An 18647-nucleotide genomic window follows, 5' to 3' on the forward strand; every position below is an offset into this window, starting at 1 on the left:
GAACCGAATAATTAAGAGGGGTGTCCACATACTTTTAATCATATAGTGTAAGCAAACACTGTAGTTTGATAATTACAGATTACAGCCCATCTGTTTCTCTGTAAAATTTGTTTGTCCCCTTTTTTGCCATGTTTATCAATAGGACCCCCACTGTGCAAGCACTACTCAAATGGTGGTTCGTTCTCAGCACTAAAGTGACACTGACGTGGTAGCGGCATCTTAGTATAAGTGGTTTACACATACAGCAGTGTTACTTGAGCTTTCAAACAGGTCAGGGTCACTGAGAACAGACCACCAACCAAAAATACACCAACAAAAGCATCCCATAGCCAGAAACTGACCACTGAAGACATAATGATCAACACAAACCATAAAACGACGGATGAGTTATCATCTCTGACTTTATGTCTACAAGATGGACAAACAAGGTTGGTGTGTCTAATAGAGTGGACGGTAAGTGTGGACAAGTGTGTCCACACTTACCAGCACTGTTGTGTCTGATCAACCTGTCCCTGCTCAGAGATGGTCCTGACTTTGATGAAAGGGGTAAAAGGGGGCTAACAAAGTATGCAGAGAAACAGATGGACTACATTCTGTAATTGTAGATAGACAGAATGCATCTATATGGTGAAGGGACCTGAGAAAATGGTCAATGAGTGTACAAGGTAGACGTACCTAATAAAGCGACCAATAAGTGTACATGTGACAATTTCCCATTAGGGTTATTTGACAGTCACTACATGAAGCGGACTTGTAAAACTTGATGTGAAACTGAATTCAAAACATAAAAACAGAGTTCCAAACAAGAAACGATATGCAGATAAATTTATTGACACTGATTGCCCCAATCAATAATCATATAAAATCTAAATCAATAAGCAAAATGAAGACAAACTAAAAGTTGACAAGTTCTGAAAAGAAAACATTACATGTACACTGTGGTTACCAACTGTTAAATGGAACTCTAGATTCAGTATGTAAGAAACACTACATTTGTTTATTCACATTGTGTAACACTTAATAAAAGAAAACTGGGTGGTTTCGCATTTCGCAACACGGTCTGGATGATGTCCCATACTTCTATTTTCCCCATATGTGACTAAGTGAGATCCAGGATATTGATATTAGGTGATTTCAGGACAAAAGGATGCACCTCAGGCATTGGGACCACGCAGTCTTCCATGACTTCCGACCCCATATAATGAACTACTGATTTGCTGCTTCACAAGCATCTATCCAATCACTATACACATCCACTGGCTCTGAGAGATCTAGAGCAGAGGTTAAGGAAAAATTTTGCTCATTCATGCTTACTATTAATGTACTATAAGTTACTGTTAATGACAAAAATGCCAGAACATGTACTGCATTACAGCATGAACTAAATGCAGTTATTCAATGAAGAAAATAATTTTATGTTGATAGAAAGGATACAGGTAATGGGTGTCTGGAACTCCTCCAAGCACACAGAACAAGATATTATTCCCGTGTTCCGACTTCTCTCCCTAAAAGTGAACAAAAACAATGTCATTGCAGTACATGCATTCCCATTAACTGCTACAATGAGCACAACTATGTCTGGTTTATCAGACCCAGAATAAGCCTTAGCATAGAATAGACAGGATTCTTCACAGTGAAACATAATTGGTATTACAATTTCATCCAAAACCAGAATTAACCTTTGTCCAGGCAACCAGCCCCTAGTGTTTAGCTATGGAGTTGCTTAAAGCTATGGCACCTAGTGTCAATGTCTTTTTTCCCAAAACCTTTCAGTTACGTATTGAACTGTAAGAGATTTAGCCAGTCGTGGATCTAAATGTCAGGTATGTATTTCAAGTATTGTATTATGGAGAACTGCCTGGGTTACTTTCACTGGAGGTTATGAGTTTGGCTCCTACATTCATTCACAGAAATAATCAGTTTAGCTATATATGGTATCAATGGCAAATTTCATCTACATAAAGGTCCAGTAATAATGAGAATCCCAAATATCCAATGCAACATGTTCTCACTAACCAGCCAGAACTTGTTGTGAATTAGAAATCCTTCTTTTCTGCACTTCTGGGCTCATATTCCTGAGCTGTGTCGTTAATATTAATACTTAGCATTACTGAAGCATAAAAATACCAACAGAAATGCCTTAGCGGTGCAGGTGGGCAATATGACACCATATAACAATATCGTGATAAATTATGTGCCATTACGACACAATATGCTTTCCTTAGCATATCATGGATATTGTCAGTACTTTAAGAACACTGACCATCTGCAGGTTTCATTACAAAGAGAGCATAATTAGTTTAATCTGAGTGCAGTATGTGAAATGTGGATTTTACAGTTTTTAAACAGCAATTTTTAAATGTGGCATTACAGGTTCTTTATGCTGGTTTCAACTAATCGAATCTCAGGGAAACTAAACATTGTGATAATGTATTATGGATCAGAAAATATGGAGGGGAATTCGCGCCAGATTGACAAGCCATCGCCACAGTGGGAAAAAACGTGAAATGCAATGCACACAACAATACTTTTCTATAGTGACGTGAAAAACAATGCATGAGGATTGACAGTTTAAAAATGAAAAGCTGAATTCATTTCATAATATAGAAGACCTTGAAATGTAACAAAGGCACGGCTATCTTTCCATTTTGGATTATTTTCTGCATGTTACTGTTTAAATGCAGTCTCATATGCACATTGCATTTCACGGTTTTGGTTGCATTTCAATGAGTCAAACTGATTTGAATGACCAAAAAAGAAGTCAAGCGACATGAAAACATTTTGGCATGTATTCTGCATGTCATCTACGGAAAAATAATGTCATGTGTGCACTGCATTTTATGGTTTTCACTGTTATGTGTCGCATATCAATGAGGCAAACCTGCACAGTAGAAAAAAATATAGCTGTGCAAAATTGTATTCTATTTGAACATGAATTCAGCATTTCATTTTTAAAATGCAAGTCTTTGTGCATTGTTTTTCAGTAAAGAAGTCAAGCGATGTGAAAACAACGTAATCGATCAGAGGTGTACAACCTAATCCTCAAAGGGCCGATGTGGTTGCAGGTTTAAACAAGTGGGGCCAGGTGTGCTCCAACTTGTTTGGAGTGAAAACATGCAGCCATACCGGCCTTTTCTGGATAAGACTGGATACTCCTGTACTAGAGGGTTTGTTTTTCATTTTTCTACAGGTTACTATGGAAAAGTAATGTCATGTGTACATTGCATTTCACGTTTTTCCAACGTACTGATTGTTTTTTCAATTTGGCACGAGTTCCTCTGCATATAAATATGTCTTCATATTGTTACATTTTTTCTGCATTGTCCACCTCCACTTACAGGCCTACACAACAGCAAGCTACATTTGTACACGGTGACCGACCTCTTTAAAAACGAGGAAGAGGAGTTAATTAGCTAGCTTGCTTTCAGTAAATAGGTGCAGTTCTGTTCTTACATTTTAACATCGCAGGACTTCTCGTGGTTACAGAAAGGGCAGGTGAACTGAGTGTCCAGGTTCCCAGTCATTTTCTTCTTAGGAGGAGGCTTTCGCTTCGACTTTCTGCGAGCCATCTCTACCAAATGAGTCTGCAGAGAGAAATACGCAAAACATACAACATAACATTCACAAAGAGCCAACAGAGCTAACGACTTTACATACTCATACATCAGACAACATCTATTGTTTAGCTAACAAATACGTACTATAAGTTATAATCTCTTACCTAAACGACAGTTACAGAGTTACAGACGAAAAATATCGTTTATAGAACTTCACCAGCTAGCTGCTCTTACAACGGCCCTGAACAGAAGTTACCTGTTCAGACAGCTGTTAGCCAGATAAATACATTAAGAAAAGATCTGCCACTGGCTAGTTTGTACGCTTACTTTAAGTGTGATTCGTACGTTGTTTACATTAGTTCGCTAAATTACACATTCTTGTTCTTACGTGATAAGTAAACAGGTCACGCTTTGCTAAGTCGCTAAAGCTAACGTTACCCAACGGCGATGCAGAAGGCGCTGCAGATCTCACTCAGGCCGCGCTAACGCGAGCCAGCCAGACAGCTAAATTCGTCAAACCAGCTTTACACGTGTTTTTATCGTAAGCTGTAGTTCGTTAAGTTAAATGTGATCTGATTTAATGCCTTACTGTGTGAGCAAGAAATCCAAATAGCGCCGACCGCGGTTGGGGAACAACAACACCGAGTAAACAGAAAACAGCGAGCGAGGGAAACGTGGAGTGCCGTGGAGCGGCGCGCTACTGCCACCTGGCGGAAACAGCGGTGAACTACAGAGAAACTTTCAAGTAACAATGAGAATGCAGCCTGTTTTTCTCTGACGACAAACTTGTTCATGTGATTCATGTGTGAACAAAAATACATTTGTGATTGCTGTAAGTTACTAACTAGCAATCTGCTGCCATCTATCGCTTTGGCCTATTTTAGGGTGTCTTTGAACACAAATGAAGCAGAAATCAAATGGAGGTTAGTAGTCCATATTTATAAAGTAGGCTACTTTACTATTGCCAGTAATGGCCATTTGTACAGTGATAAATGATTACTCGGCCTTGATGGAGTGTTCGTTGTACCTGACTTCATATTCCGACTGTAAATGGGGGTTTCTGTTGTGATGCCCCTGGGTGGGAAACTATATTTTTTTTTCAGTAAAACGCATATCACATAAAAGAAGTGAATTCCACTGATTTTCAAAATGTCTGCATAATTAAATAGGTAAGATAAAAACACAATATGCAATTAGACATGGAACCTGAATAAGTTGCATTTTAAAAGCTACGTCACAGAAAGCTACATGAAGTGGTTACGAATGCTGCCTGATGTCTGACATATTTTTAATATAGTTCTGAGATAAGGTTTTGGCCTAAACGTATATTTCATCCCAGGTTCCTATCACCACTATTGCAAAGAAATCTGAGTTAGTTTCTCTACAAAGACCCATTTGACATCAAAACACTCTGACTTTGTTTACATATCAACTATTCAATTAGGCAATCCTTTTGAGAATTCGATGGAATTCCACTTTTAAAGCAGCACATTTTTGAGTTACAGTCTTAAAGAACTACTTTTTATTAAAAACCGAATTTTTGCAATGAAAGTCTAAGACATCGTTAACGTTTCGTAAACGTGCCGCTCGCGCAAACAGTCCATGTAATGAAAATAAGCTGCAAATACAGCCGGTTATGAACTCATCGTTTTGTAGTAGTTTTGTATAACTATAAACGTGCAGCAGTTTAGCCCCGCCCATCCACGCTTAAGTTATAGAGTGCTTCGGCCCGGACTGTTTTATGAACGCACACAACACAGGACCACAGATCAGTCTGTTTAGTTAAAGTGTTTTTTTAATTCTAAGTTCTGTATGAAAGGTACGGAGCCCCGGAGGGGACGGGAAAAAAATAATTAATTCGAGCGAACGTGTTGCAGTTCGTACGCACGTTTTCCTTTGTTCGTGGTTTTCTTTTAAACGTGCGCACGTTTTCTTTACTTCGTGGGTACGTTTTTTTTATTCGTGATCACGATTTTCTAATTCGTTCTCTCGTTTTCTTTTAATCGTTGTCATGCTTTATTTTTAACTGAACGCACGTTGTTTATTTTTTTGATTCGTGCGCAAAATCAGTGTTGTAGATACAGGTCGTGTTTTTTGTCTGGTGCAGAAGTAAATAACAGCTCCCTGACACTGTCTGACGGGTTTTGATGAGTTAGATTGATAAGATAAAGGACAGAGATGCTCATCAGGTCTGATTTTGATTTGGGCCGTTATGAGGAAACTGCAGCTCCTCTTCACAACAAACGGCCCACAGATTCATCAGTGCAGCTGCAGTTTGGTGGTGAAACGAAGGAAGACAAACTACAACCACAATCTTCACTAAACTGCGCTGTCTAATGATCATATTTAACAGAGATATAGACGCTTAGCGCTGTTTCTGCTCCCGCAACAAGCTGCGGTGTTCGAGATCATCACACAATTACAGGAAGAAATGATCAGCGTCAACTTTTCAACAAACTCAAATTAAACACACACAGAAACGTTCATGTGGGATGAGGTCAAATGGCAAGAAAGAGTTTAATAGATCTATGGATTAGATGTTGATATATTAATGTGAGGATGTTGAAACGCTGATCATTTCGTCTTGTAATTGTTTGATGGTCTCTAACACCGCAGCTTGACCGGGAGCAGAAACACCGTGGGTCTTTTGCTGTGAAGAGGAGCTGCAGTTTCCTCATAACCCCCCAAATCAGAATCAGACCTGATGAGCATCTCTGTTCATTATCATTCTAACTCATCAAAACCCGTCAGACAGTCTCGGGGAGCTGTTATCAAAACACAAACAACGAGCGTTCAGTTAAAAATAAAACATGACCACGGTTAAAAGAAAACGAGGGAACGATTGAAGAAATCGTGACCACGAATAAGAGAAAACGTGCGTACGAACTACAAAACCTTCGCTCGAATTATTTTTTTTTTTTTACCTCCGTCCCCTCCGGGGCTCAGTAGAAAGGAGCAGCTCAAATGGAAACGTAAAATCAGTCAAGACTGTTTTTGGCAGGGGTAGCCAGAACTTTTAGAATAGAGAAGTCAGGTAAGACCCAGAGATTTTATCAGAGTGGCACACTCCTAGCAAAAAAGCTAAATAAAATAGTGTCACTGTTTTAAAATTTCATAATAAAGTGATACATTGTTTTTACTCTGTACATAAATAAATTTGTCCATCATTTCCACAGAAATAAAACAGTACATCAGTACAAGTATTTCTGAAAATAAACTGAAAGGCAAACATATTTTAGTAAGCTATAAGGAGCATGTGAATCAAATAAATTAAATATACAAAAAGAACAACATTTCACATAGACAGACCATAGAAGTTACTCATTTAGGCTGCCCTCGCGACAGGTTATACATGAGTCTAACAAAATGCATTGATGCATTGTTTTTTACTCTACATAAATAAATTTGTCCATCATTTCCACTGAAATAAAATAGTACATCAATACAATTATTGTCTAGCTACTCAGACAACACTGTATAAAGCTGGCCTAACGTAGTACACATGCACATATTAATCTGTACAAAAATAAACGCTTACAGTTCACTTAAGAAGTAACCCATCTTACCATCACATAGCTTACTTTATAATGTAGCGCACAGAGCAGCACTGCTAAAGGGTGACCATTCAGTGCACATTCCCTCCCTAGTTTGCACAGCCTATCACAGCCAGATGGCAAGATACTCTTAACTACTAAATGCAGCGTTATCATACTCTTATAACTGAGTGGTAACCGCCCTGTAGCAGATTTTAACCATAAGCATACCTGATGGTTTATTGATGATGGTTGACTGCCTCACTTTCCAAAACTGGGGTGACCAAAAGCATGGCCATATTTCAGTCTAGGATGGCACTGGCCACCCCTTGGCTACACTTCTGAATAAAGACCCTTTAAAAACACGCTTTATGTTTTATACTGTGTGGACAATATATCAAACATGAATGAGGAAAAACTGTTGTTGCATTTTATTTTAGTAGTAATCTTCATGAGAAGATGAGATGAGCTGCCACATCCCTTGCAGTTCATTTTCTTCTAGACGGAAAACATTCACACTGAATTAGCAATCACAGTGTTCACAAGTCGTAGTCTAAGCAAAATATGTACAGCAAGCATTTTTATGTGTAAAATAAGAGAAAACAGAGCATGGAATCATTTTATGAAAATACCTGGCAGTTATGTCAACTGGCGCTTTGGCTTTTGCTGTCAAGTGTTGGGTATTTAAGCGTTCATCTGAGTCTGAGTTGGGCAGCAAAGGCCTTGGGATTGTTTTCATCCCACAACCTGGTACAGAACGTTTAAATATTATTGGTTACATGTCAAACATATTTTAACAGTGAGTGACTGATATGTCAATCATACTTTGTTTTGTTTTTTCTTGTTTGCATTCAAACTGATTACAATATTGCTAAAGAATAAAATAGATTTTTTATAACAGAGTAGAACCATTTAACCAGGTAAAGAACCATTTATGCATTCGAATGGTTATACATTTGAACATTTATTGTTTTATATGTAACCAATGTCTTTAATAAAGGACCCTTAAAAACACTATTTAAGGGTATATATTTGTTTTGTTACTCTCAATGTCCAGGAAATACAATGACATATACAGACTCTAAAATCCTACCTGTTTTCTTTGGAGCTTTTCCTTTGGATATGACTAGATTCTGAAGCTTGGTCTGGATTTCTGACACATTAGACCTGAGTTGGAATATAAAGTTTATTAAAACTCGCAAATCCAACATGACCAAAGACTTTCTATCATTTGAGAACTGTCTTTCTGTGTATAGTATTGTATAAAAGTCAGAAACTTTTTTTTGACTGGGAATATTAATTTCCATTCAAAAGTGTGTCCACCCTTTGCCTTTTGCCTTACAGTTTCCATTCTTTTTATGACACTTGCTTTCAGTTTTTTGGATAAAATTTTCCACACCTCCAAAGTTCAGTCTTAGTTGCTTGCATTATCTGCTTCTCCTGTTATAAGTAATCTTAAACACTTTCAGTGATGTTGAGGTCTGGACTCTGGGGTGGTCAGTCCATTGTTCTAAGAACAGCAGCAGCTTCTTTGTTTTGTTTGCAAATTTTCTTCTCTTCTCAGTAGGCTTTATCACACTGAGCACTTTATTGAAATTGTATTAATTTCTGAAAGGAATACTGCCATGGTTGTCCTTAAAGTGACAGTTCAACAAAAAAGTCTAATTTGCACAATTTACAATTTCAGCCAGGGCACGTTTGACATTCATAGTTTGCTTCTTTTGTTTCTTCTTTAGTAATCTGGCCTTTGTAGGGTTTTACAGTCCAAAAGTCTGAGACAACTTTGTAAATCTAGGATTGATTTCATTTAATCTTGCAAATAAACAACAGAAAGTTTTAGAATTTGGAAAAATGAAAACAAAGTTATGACAAGTAAAATAAAAAAGAAATATGGAATATTATCCACTAGTTCTAGGTCACTATTCAAATTTATGCAAATTCACAAAAATGGTTTGTTAAGCCCGTTATCCGAAAAGGTCTGATTTTTAAAATCTTTTTCCTTCTATTGAAGCTTGTGTGTAGGCGACTCTCTGGTGGATTTAATCTACTTATAAGAGGCTTTTGTCACTGTCAGTGATTAGAGTCTGTGCCAGCTTGAATGGACCCTGTCTGTAAAGCAAAAGAAATATACTAAGACTAACACTAGGAAATTCGTGTTAATATTGAAATACTCTTCTCTGCGCTCAAACTGTTATGCTGATAATATGAGTTGTAATGAAAAAACTTTGTATCAAATTAGAAAAGAAAAACAGAAGCATTTTCACTAGTGGTTTCAGACTTTTGGTCCCTATTGTATCAGTCCTTCACCCTATACCTGACTCTAACTGCATCATGCTGCCTCAGTAGCTTCTGTATGCTGATTTCCTGTGATTGGCAAGTGTCAATCAACCTCTCAATGCTCTACAAAAACACACAAAGCAAAATCATCTTCCTATTAATATGCTTAAGTATACTTAAGATTGTACCTATTATATGCATTATATGTTGAAGGGTTGATTCAACCATAAATCAAATTGACACAATTTATACACCTTTAGCCTAAATACAGCCAAACAGCCAAGATATGTTTGATATGTGAAGTTTGCTTCTGTAGTCTTAGAAGTTTGGCACTGTGTTTTCTATAAAAACAGACGTACAGAAATAATCCAAGCTTCAAGGTGTCTGCTTCTACTGTTTTAGCTCTGTGAACTTTTCCCATTTCTTAGGTAACATTAAGTCTGACATTGTCAGAGATCATATAAGCAACTATGGTTGAGATTGCTTAACAAAGTACTTTGCATGATACCAAACCGGTGGCTATAAGCCTCCATTATTGGTTTGCCTTGTAACTCCAGCGCAAAGCTAAAGAAGCAAACTCGAACAACACCCAATATGTTTTAGCCAATATAACACCCAATATAAAGAAAATGTAGGCGTGACCCAAGTGTCTACAACAGGCCTACCATGTCTTTGCAGTGTGACTCAGTCAGTCTCTTCAGGATGTCCTCCCTGTGAAGTTCTGAAGGCAAAGCAACATGTCAGATTCCCCTCACATCATCTTTTGATAACATTTGGGACAGTAGGTTTGGTAAGACCTGTGTACTTAAAGCAAGTATACTTGTAGTAAGTCAGCTAAGATACGTTTGGTGTCTGTGAACTATAAAAATGAACAAAACTTCACTTTGTAGCTGAACACTGAAAGCAGTATTAATAGAAAAAAGTTGACTGTGACTGTTGACAAAAATGTCTTGGTTGATCAACTACTTCTGAGGGAAAATTGTAGAAATTAGATTTTTCAATGAACAGTTCTTTTAAGGCTTCAGAGACGCTCTGCTGTCAAAGCACACTAGATTCAACAGGGTTGTGGTGAGGAGAAAATGGTTATATTTAAGTGGCAAAAAAGTAGGAAATCTAAACTTGCTGAGTTGGACTTGGATTCTGTGAACTGCTTTCCTCAGCTCTCCAATCTGCTCCCACAGGATTCTCCGACTACGTGGTTGAGAGAGAAACATGTAGTCACTAACTGGTCAATAGCATGACATTTACAAACACAAAAGCTTTTCTTAACTAGTGGTTTAAAAACACATCTGAAGTTGCCAGTCTATCTGCACTGATTTTATTAGAATCAAAGGCAGAGCGAAATTTTTATGCTATTATATACAGGTCCAAAAAAGCTTGATGTATTGTCCTATGATCTGTATTCCACTACTGTGTAAAAAATTCAACAGTCAGTGCAATTGAAAATAATTGTGGTGAAATTTGAGATTTTATGAGGTGTAAATTGCTTCCTAAAGAATCATAATTACATCAGATTGTTAGAGATTTACACCCCACTCTAGAGTTGTTCAATCCTGGTTCTGGGGATCTATCACCCTGAAAAGTTCAGCTCCAACATAACTGGCTGTAATCATCAGATACTCCTGAAGGCATTCATTACCTGGATCAGATGTATTAGATTAGAGTAGGATCGAAACTCTGCAGGGAGATCTTCAGGACCAGGATTGGGTACCCTGGTATAAGGTTTGGGTTAAATATAGCAAACAACACACAAGTATACTTTAAACGGCCTACCTGTGATAGAGCTCCTGGGAGATGTGGTTGATGGCGGCCTGGTTGCGGAGTTTGGTGGGGTGAAGACTAGAGCAGGAAGTTGAGGGACAGCAGGGGCCGAGCCCAGGCCAAGGCAATAGGAGGCTCCGCAGGTAATGAAGCTCAGTGGTCACCTCAAATCGAAGGGCTTCAAAACGCTTCTCCAGGTTCTGGCCCTTCAGCTGCCTGGCCATGTCGTATAGCCCAGCTGGGACATACAAAAGACAGTGGTACCATGGATTTATGGCATATGTTTAGGTTATTAGGGGAAGATGAATCAGTTTGTGCTTCACAGACCTTGGAGATGTGAGAGAGCACTGACTGTCTGACTTCTCTCTGCTTCCAGTACAGCTATGGTTTTACTCAAAGAATCAATGACCTGAAATACACATTTTCAGGCAATCTTTTAAAAATCTTTTTGAAGATATCAGCACATTTGTTGCTTTAGTTTTCATTAAGCCCATGGTACATCAATACCTTTGCTTGAAGGTCTATCTCTGCCCTTAGTCTCTCAATGTCACAATGGGCAGTTTGCTTAGATTCACCTTTTGAAGCAATAAATGAATAATATAATATAGCTTCATGTAATATATTTATTCCAACTATATATAGTACATAACTGTACAAAATAATAAAAAAGACCTCTACCATCACAAGCAGGAGTAGTATCCATACTCTGTAACAGAAAAGCATATAACTACATTAGTTGTCATTCACAGTTAAAGGAGGATTCTGAGTTTTCAAAATGTCTGCATAATTGAATTAATGATATGTAATCAAAGTCATTCATAGTGTTTTGATGTCTACTGGTGCATTATAGAGAAACGTACTGACTTGATTTTCAAGTGGGGTCACTATGTGTACAACAAATATGTAGCCATTTTATTGAGTGTCGCAAAGTTGATCATGGTAAAATAGTGCTATTCACCTTGAATGGATTTTTGAAAATATGTTTTTGATACACCAAAAAAGCCAAAACCTAATTTATCCATAGAACAATGTCTCAGGCACCAGGCAATGTATTTGTAACCAGTTTGTGTAATAGTTTTCTATGAGGTAGCTTTTAGAGGAATTAGGAAACTATTCAGACCTATCCCCACCACTGTGAACTATTCTGACTGGTTTCTCTATAATGGCGCATTTCCCATCAAACCAATCTGGATAATTTCATTCGCAGACAGTTAGAACAATAGGTGGAATTCCCCCTTAAACAAAGATCTTGATTATCTGAACTCACTGTATCTCCATCGTCATCCATTTTCTTTAGTTCAGTTGGTAACTTGGAGTAATGAGATAAAAGGAAACAACTCAAGAAACTAACAACTGAACAGATTATGACATTTTCCCGATGTCACAATTGAAGGCGGTGCATAAGACACTGTTCGGTTCTTCTTGGCTTTGATTGGATAAAATGTCACAGATGTATTTGAAAAAGAATATGATTCGCGGGTTTGACTTTGTGGGCGTGACAACACAAGAGGGCGTGTTTGGGTAATGAGGAAAATGCCTGTTCGCCAAAACATCAAGTTCGAAGATTAAAATCCGAAACCTAGAGCCGCCGACTTAAAGAATCAAACAGGTATGTGTTTAGAGAGGTTCATTTTTGATGTATGGCTTCAATAAATAATCAGGCAGTGTGGGTTGAGTAACACCAAGGTCCTGTTTATTATCGGTTTCATAACGTTGGAAATTGCTCTGCACCCTCGCTGAAGTTCGATAAGGACGTTAATGTGACGCGATAGACTCGATACAACAGTAACACTGTTTAAAGCGCATGCGGGTGAAGGTTGCTAGCATATATCACATTAGCTACAATAGAGCTGTGATATAGAAGCTGCTGTCAGACATAAAGGCTTCGATGGCTTAGCTGAGCTGCGAGCCTGTATGTTGAACTCCGAGGGTAACTGTTAGCTTAACGTTACATATTGACATAAGCGACGACACAGGCCTTTTTCTGTTATCAGGGCTAAACACTCGGCTTATCTTCGCTGAATGACTCCTGCAGTTCGGTTTTTTTTCTTAAGCTCCCTGCAATACAATAAAAACCTGTAGTTTTACTGTGAAATAACTGTTGATAAATGATTCAAGCTGTCAGCAGTTCACTAAATGACATATTGGCGACCAAACGGTGCGTAAGCTCTTGTAAACTCAGCACACTTGTATTGATTAACGTGTTTCCCTTAAAGGGGAATTCCACCGATTTTTAAAAATGTCTGTATAATTCAGGCATTGAGATGTGAACAAAGTCATTCAGAGGGGATTTAATGTGAAATGAGTAATTGTAGAGAAACTTGCCAAGTTAGATTTCTTCACAGTGGTGGTGATGGGAACCAGGGGGTCACGTTGTGCCCAAAGCAGAAATTGCCATTTTATTTACTATCCAAAATGGCCACTGAACCTACACGTCTTCTAAGTTTTATATATGCATGTTGGTAAAATAGTGGTAACCCTGCCAAAATAAGTTTTCCTTGTGGACTATTTTGCCTCACAACACCCGACATGTACTCCTCCACCATCAATGGCTTTTAAAAAAATTTTTTTTTTTTAAGTTTTTGGCCAAATCATTTCCTCAAAACTGTAGTAAGACAATGTCTGAGACATCAGGCAGCGTATTTGTTACCATATAATGTTGTAACTTTCTGTAAGTGAGCTTTTAGAGGCACTGAAGGCCACAGATGTCTGGTTCCTCTGGTTTGTTTACATCTTAACCATTCAGTTATGCACAAAGTCTGAAAAATCAATGGAATTTCTTAAGCATAAAATGCTGTGTATGCTTGGGTTGGATTTTGCTAATTAGTTTCTACTTCAGGAGCTGGTAGCATCCACATTTCAGAGGGTCCACATCTGTACTGTTGACAGCTACTGTAAGACTATTAGCTGTAATCTATTGACTTATATTCAGGTCACTGTTTCACAGGAGACTGCCATGGCCACTGAGGGGGACCCAACAGACCTGGTGAAGGTGCTTCACCTACTGGTGATTGCTTTCTCCTGGGGGATGCAGGTGTGGGTGTCGTTTATTGCAGGTAATGCCCTTTCCTCTCCCACAGTGCTTCTCACGACAGCTCCTCACTGGTGAGGCCATTCACGTCCATGTCATGTGATTCTTTATTTTTTTGTCTTGGTTTCCTTCAGGGTTTGTGCTGGTGTCCCGGGTACCTTTGCACACATTTGGCCTGGTGCAAAGTAAGCTCTTCCCCTGGTATTTCTACTGCCTGCTGGGCAGTAACGCAGTCAGTCTGGCAATATATGCTGTGTACCATCCCAGGGAGCTGCTAGACTGGCATGAGTCTATACAGGTGAGCTCTGTCCATACACTAGGGCTGCACCTAGTATTTTTTATAACTAATTAATCCAAAGACTATTGATTTGAGTTATCAAACCAGTAACCTCTTATTTTGTACCTGTCACAGCAGAGTCATCATTCATAGTACTGTGCAACAAGTGATTTCTTCTTTTATGGTGCAACAAAACAATCAAAACCATAGTTCCCCCAACACTTCCTGTGATTCATAGGTTACCAGCCCCTGTCCGGGGCTATGTTCAAAATAGCATACTGCAGTGTTTCCCATATATAGCCTGTACTTGGGCAGCCCCCAAGTTTATATTTAACAAATGGCAAAATATTGTTATGCATACAATATCAGCTGCTTGTGCTTGTTACAAGATAATGTACAACTTAACTAAGTTCTCTGTAATACTATATTTGTACTGTATAATTTGTACTGCATTTTTCTCCTTATACATATGCAGTGCATTATCCAGTATACCAAAATTACCATCATGAACCATGTACAGGGCAGGGGTGTGAGTAGACTCTACCGACCCAGGGGGCTGAGACTAATCCCAAGACCCATCTCATTTTCTTAACCCTCCAACCACTTTTTAGCCTCCATTGCAAGCTGATTTTACTTGTGTCATGGAATGCAGTATATAATAAAGATAGCTCTGGATGCATACTGGAATATTTGGCCAGAGTAGTACAACATCCAAGTATGTTTGGCATGCTGGAGAATTTCATATTTGTCACATACTACATACTGTTTACTCCTTTAGAGCACAATCAGTACTTGAGCAGTATGTAGTAGGCTGTTGAGACACAGCCCTAGGGTACCCCCTGTCTTGCGCTTCAACTGAGGAAGAGCTTGTTGATTAGCTCGATTAGTTAGAATCAGGTGTGTTGAGGCAGGGAAATCAGGTGTGTTGAGGCAGGGAAATCAGGGAAATGTGCAGGGGTAGGTGTACTTCAGGACAAGGGTTGGAAAGCACTGCTGGAATGTTTTGCAGTCTTTCAGAATGACTGTCTGTCATGAGTCTCAGAGCAATATAGATTATATTATATCCTTTTTGTTTTTACGCAAATGACTCATTTAATCATAATAATAATCATCATAGACAACTTATACACTTTGTCGCCTAACCATAGCAGTCTTAATACCCACTCACACACACTCATACAAAGTATCATATAACTGTGTGTTTCCCCTGCAGATGGCCTTATTCTTCGTGGCAGTGATCATGGCGGGGCTGAATGCACAGTGGTTCGGGCCAGCTGTCACTGAGAATATGCTGGTGATGAGGGAGATCGAGCAGGAGCATGGCCTGGGCGGGGAGGTGGGCTTTAGCACCAACAGAGAGCGCTATGCTAAACTCCGCGAGCAGGATCCTAAATACAAGGCTCACCGGAGCAGCTTCTACCGCTACCATGGCCTGTCCAACCTGAGCAACCTGGTCAGCTTCGCCTGCATCACCATCAATCTCATCTACCTGGCTCTTCATTTGGCCTCTATATAAGAACATTGTTGGCCTGTAGCAAGTATAGCAGACTGTCTGGTAAATGTTCTGGAACAGGTGTTGTCAAACTCTGGTCCTGGAGGGCCACACTACAAAATGTAGTATTTAACTTCCTCTGAAACACCTAATGTAGTTTTTATTGGGCTGAATTCATAACCAGTAAAATGTAAAACTAGGGTTCTGCAGGGCTGGAGTGAACACTCCTATTCTAGAAGATTCTTCAGTCTTTTTTTCTTTTTAAACTTTTTTTCTGTTAGGATTATTTTGGGTTCACTATTATGTCCTCCAGTGATTATCACTATGTTCACCAGTAGGACTGAACACAGTGCACTAATGCTGTATAGTTAATTGTACATTGATCAAATGACTCAGAACAAAATGATGGACAGATCGTAGCGAGAGTAGTCACATTAAATGACTAATCACAGTAATACATACTCATACTCTACTATGAGTTATTAAGGTATATAGTACACTTTTTTGAATGACATAAGGAACACCTCTCAGGCCAAGCTTCCAAACAAGTTCACAATATAGTAGCTGTTTGAAACACTGACTTAAATGCCTTCAATTACCACCTAGTGTACCTGAAGATTACTGCAAAACTATGATATTCTATTCATTTGCAACTGCAGAAACTGCAGTTTTAGGTTGTGCAGGACTAGTTACACAGCCAAAGACTTGCTGTGCAACTTGTTAATCACTAGTTGTGTTGAAAAAATGGCACATGCTATGACAAGATACTTTAGTAAATGGATACAAGGTGTATTTTTAACTCCTTTACTTGATGATGAAAAGATATTGACTGATGTGCTTATGTGTTATTTTTATGAATTCAAATGAAATGACTTGCATTGTGGCTAGGGTTATTCTAAGGCATTTTCTTTTCACAGTTGTTAATACTCTTGCTTATGTTATATATTTGTTTTTTCATAGTAAGCTGGTGTAAGCTTTTCAATTGTGTAATAATCAGTGTTGATTGGAAAAAAACTTTTTTTTTTCATTATCACAGTTACACAATCAACTGTGTACCTGTGTTCCCCAATAGATGGCGCTAGTTACGTTCATGTAAGGCCTTGTTTCTTTATCCTATCATTGCCTGGCACATGTGTTCGTGTTTGCTTTGTTCAAACAAACCACTTCAGCTCAGGAAAGGTGTGTGAGTTAGTTGAATACTTCAGCCAGTTGTGTCAGAGCAGAGAAAAAACTAATACATTTAATGCCAGGACCTTGAGAAACACAGGTATAAGTAACAATTGACTTCCACTGCTGCTGCTCCCAATGCTTTACAGTGCTCCTGCTCCTGATGTTTCATAAAGGCAACGTATCATGACAGAACATGATGACTCAAATATGTCTGATAACCGTACATTTCAGGAAATGGAGGCCTCGGTAGTGTGCCTTTGTCCCTCCACTATGCACTGGAAAATTAAGTTCCTAGCTCTATATCTGTGGCAAAGCATTCTGAATTTAATTGGATTTCCAATAGTACCATGTCATGCCATGTTGTTTGTACAGTGCAATGTAAACTTGGTTTCCTACAGAGCAACCCAACCCTAATTAATTGCCACCTGCTGTAGTCAGGGCACCCATGTCCCATGTCAAGTTTGACATCACTAAGGTTTAAGGATGTCATTGGTAGAACAGTTTGCTTTGGGTTATTATAGGTGCAGTTTTGGATTGTAAAAGAACAAAGTGGTAACCCAACCATTGGGTTTATTACAAAGCTGAAGCAAGGAGCTGCTGGTACACTAAATGGCCAAAAGCCTCTCAAATTTGGCTGTTTCTGCCATTGCCAACAGGTGCATAAAAGCAAGGCATTCTATCTCTATAAACAAATATTGGAAAAGAATAGATCATCTTGAAAAGCTGACTTTCAGTGTGGTACTGTCAGGATGCTGCTTTGCCAGCAAGTCAGTTCTTCAGAGCTGTGCCCTGGAAATGTCTGAGAGCAAGAGTTCAACTGCGAAGCAGCAGGCCACACAAGCTCACAGAACAGGACTGCCTAGTGTTGAAGCACGTAGCGTGTAAAAATGATCCGTCCTCAGAGTTCCAAACCACCCCTGAAAGCAAAATCAGCACAAGAACTGTTCGTCAGTAGATCCACAGATTGGGTTGACCTGATAAAGTAACTGCAGACAAGCCTAAGATCACCATGTGCAATGTGAAACGCCAGCTGCAGTGGTATAAAGCACACCATCTTTGAAAAAGCAGTGGACCAATGTTCACTGAAGTGATGGAGTTGGAAAACACTACCTGTCTGAATGCATAGTATCAACTTTAAGGTTTGTTGGAGGAGGATTAACAGTTTGGGGCTTTTTCATGGTTTGGTGTGGGCCCCTTAGTTCCGGTGAAGGAATATAATACGTACAGTGTAATGATACAGCATACAATGATATTCTAGGTAATTGCGTGCTTCCAAATAAATGGCAACAGTTTGGAGACGACTATTTCTTGCTTCGTTATGACAGTGCACACGTACAAAGCCAGGTCAAAACCAATCAAGTGTCATGGAACTTGACTGGCCTGCACAGAGCCCAGGCCTAAACCTCATTTAACTATTTTAGAATTGGAATACAGGTTTTATCATCCAACATCAGTTCCCAACCTCACTGATGTGATGGAATGAAAGCAAATCCCTGCAGTCATGTTCCAAAATCTGATGTAAAGCCTTCCCAGAAATGTGGAGGCTGTT

The 18647-nt window shown here is 38.9% G+C and overlaps 3 protein-coding genes across 4 annotated transcripts; 1 reads left to right on the forward strand and 2 right to left on the reverse strand.

Moving 5' to 3' along the window:
• Positions 1-808: 808 nt before the first annotated feature.
• Positions 809-4274, reverse strand: elof1 (ELF1 homolog, elongation factor 1). Its single transcript, XM_036589528.1, has 4 exons — positions 4147-4274; positions 3454-3584; positions 1435-1505; positions 809-1271 (listed from the first exon to the last, which is right to left on the reverse strand). The coding sequence occupies exons 2-4, from the start codon at positions 3567-3569 to the stop codon at positions 1207-1209; spliced, it is 252 nt and encodes an 83-aa protein (XP_036445421.1). The 5' UTR covers positions 3570-3584; positions 4147-4274; the 3' UTR covers positions 809-1206.
• Positions 4275-6827: 2553 nt separating this feature from the next.
• LOC118821386 lies at positions 6828-12500 on the reverse strand. Its single transcript, XM_036589969.1, has 9 exons — positions 12396-12500; positions 11807-11834; positions 11636-11703; positions 11456-11537; positions 11141-11366; positions 10033-10558; positions 8184-8257; positions 7723-7837; positions 6828-7588 (listed from the first exon to the last, which is right to left on the reverse strand). The coding sequence occupies exons 1-6, from the start codon at positions 12414-12416 to the stop codon at positions 10381-10383; spliced, it is 603 nt and encodes a 200-aa protein (XP_036445862.1). The 5' UTR covers positions 12417-12500; the 3' UTR covers positions 6828-7588; positions 7723-7837; positions 8184-8257; positions 10033-10380.
• Positions 12501-12624: 124 nt separating this feature from the next.
• Positions 12625-18394, forward strand: tmem205 (transmembrane protein 205). 2 transcript variants are annotated; one of them, XM_036589709.1, is made up of 4 exons: positions 12625-12737; positions 14076-14184; positions 14294-14457; positions 15650-18394. In XM_036589709.1, the coding sequence occupies exons 2-4, from the start codon at positions 14085-14087 to the stop codon at positions 15950-15952; spliced, it is 567 nt and encodes a 188-aa protein (XP_036445602.1). In that variant the 5' UTR covers positions 12625-12737; positions 14076-14084; the 3' UTR covers positions 15953-18394. The 2 variants fall into 2 exon arrangements, with proteins under 2 accessions (XP_036445602.1, XP_036445604.1); XM_036589711.1 differs by having other exon boundaries at positions 12631-12737; positions 14061-14184.
• Positions 18395-18647: the final 253 nt, after the last annotated feature.

Source organism: Colossoma macropomum, unplaced genomic scaffold, assembly GCF_904425465.1.
Source record: "Colossoma macropomum unplaced genomic scaffold, Colossoma_macropomum, whole genome shotgun sequence".
Lineage (NCBI taxonomy): Eukaryota > Metazoa > Chordata > Actinopteri > Characiformes > Serrasalmidae > Colossoma > Colossoma macropomum.

Excerpts from the sequence above, each read along its gene's own strand:
- elof1 (XM_036589528.1), bottom strand. The coding sequence starts at position 3,569 with ATGGCTCGCAGAAAGTCGAAGCGAAAGCCTCCTCCTAAGAAGAAAATG. Across the intron at positions 1,506-3,453 it reads AAGTCCTGCGATGTTAAAAT|GGAGAGAAGTCGGAACACGG; the intron begins GTAAGAACAGAA and ends GTTCACTTTTAG. Across the intron at positions 1,272-1,434 it reads GTTCCAGACACCCATTACCT|ATCTCTCAGAGCCAGTGGAT; the intron begins GTATCCTTTCTA and ends CCTCTGCTCTAG.
- LOC118821386 (XM_036589969.1), bottom strand. The coding sequence starts at position 12,416 with ATGGATGACGATGGAGATACA. Across the intron at positions 11,835-12,395 it reads TGGATGACGATGGAGATACA|AGTATGGATACTACTCCTGC; the intron begins GTGAGTTCAGAT and ends TTTCTGTTACAG. Across the intron at positions 11,704-11,806 it reads TACTACTCCTGCTTGTGATG|GTGAATCTAAGCAAACTGCC; the intron begins GTAGAGGTCTTT and ends TTGCTTCAAAAG.
- tmem205 (XM_036589709.1), top strand. The coding sequence starts at position 14,085 with ATGGCCACTGAGGGGGACCCAACAGACCTGGTGAAGGTGCTTCACCTA. Across the intron at positions 14,185-14,293 it reads GTGGGTGTCGTTTATTGCAG|GGTTTGTGCTGGTGTCCCGG; the intron begins GTAATGCCCTTT and ends GGTTTCCTTCAG. Across the intron at positions 14,458-15,649 it reads ACTGGCATGAGTCTATACAG|ATGGCCTTATTCTTCGTGGC; the intron begins GTGAGCTCTGTC and ends TTTCCCCTGCAG.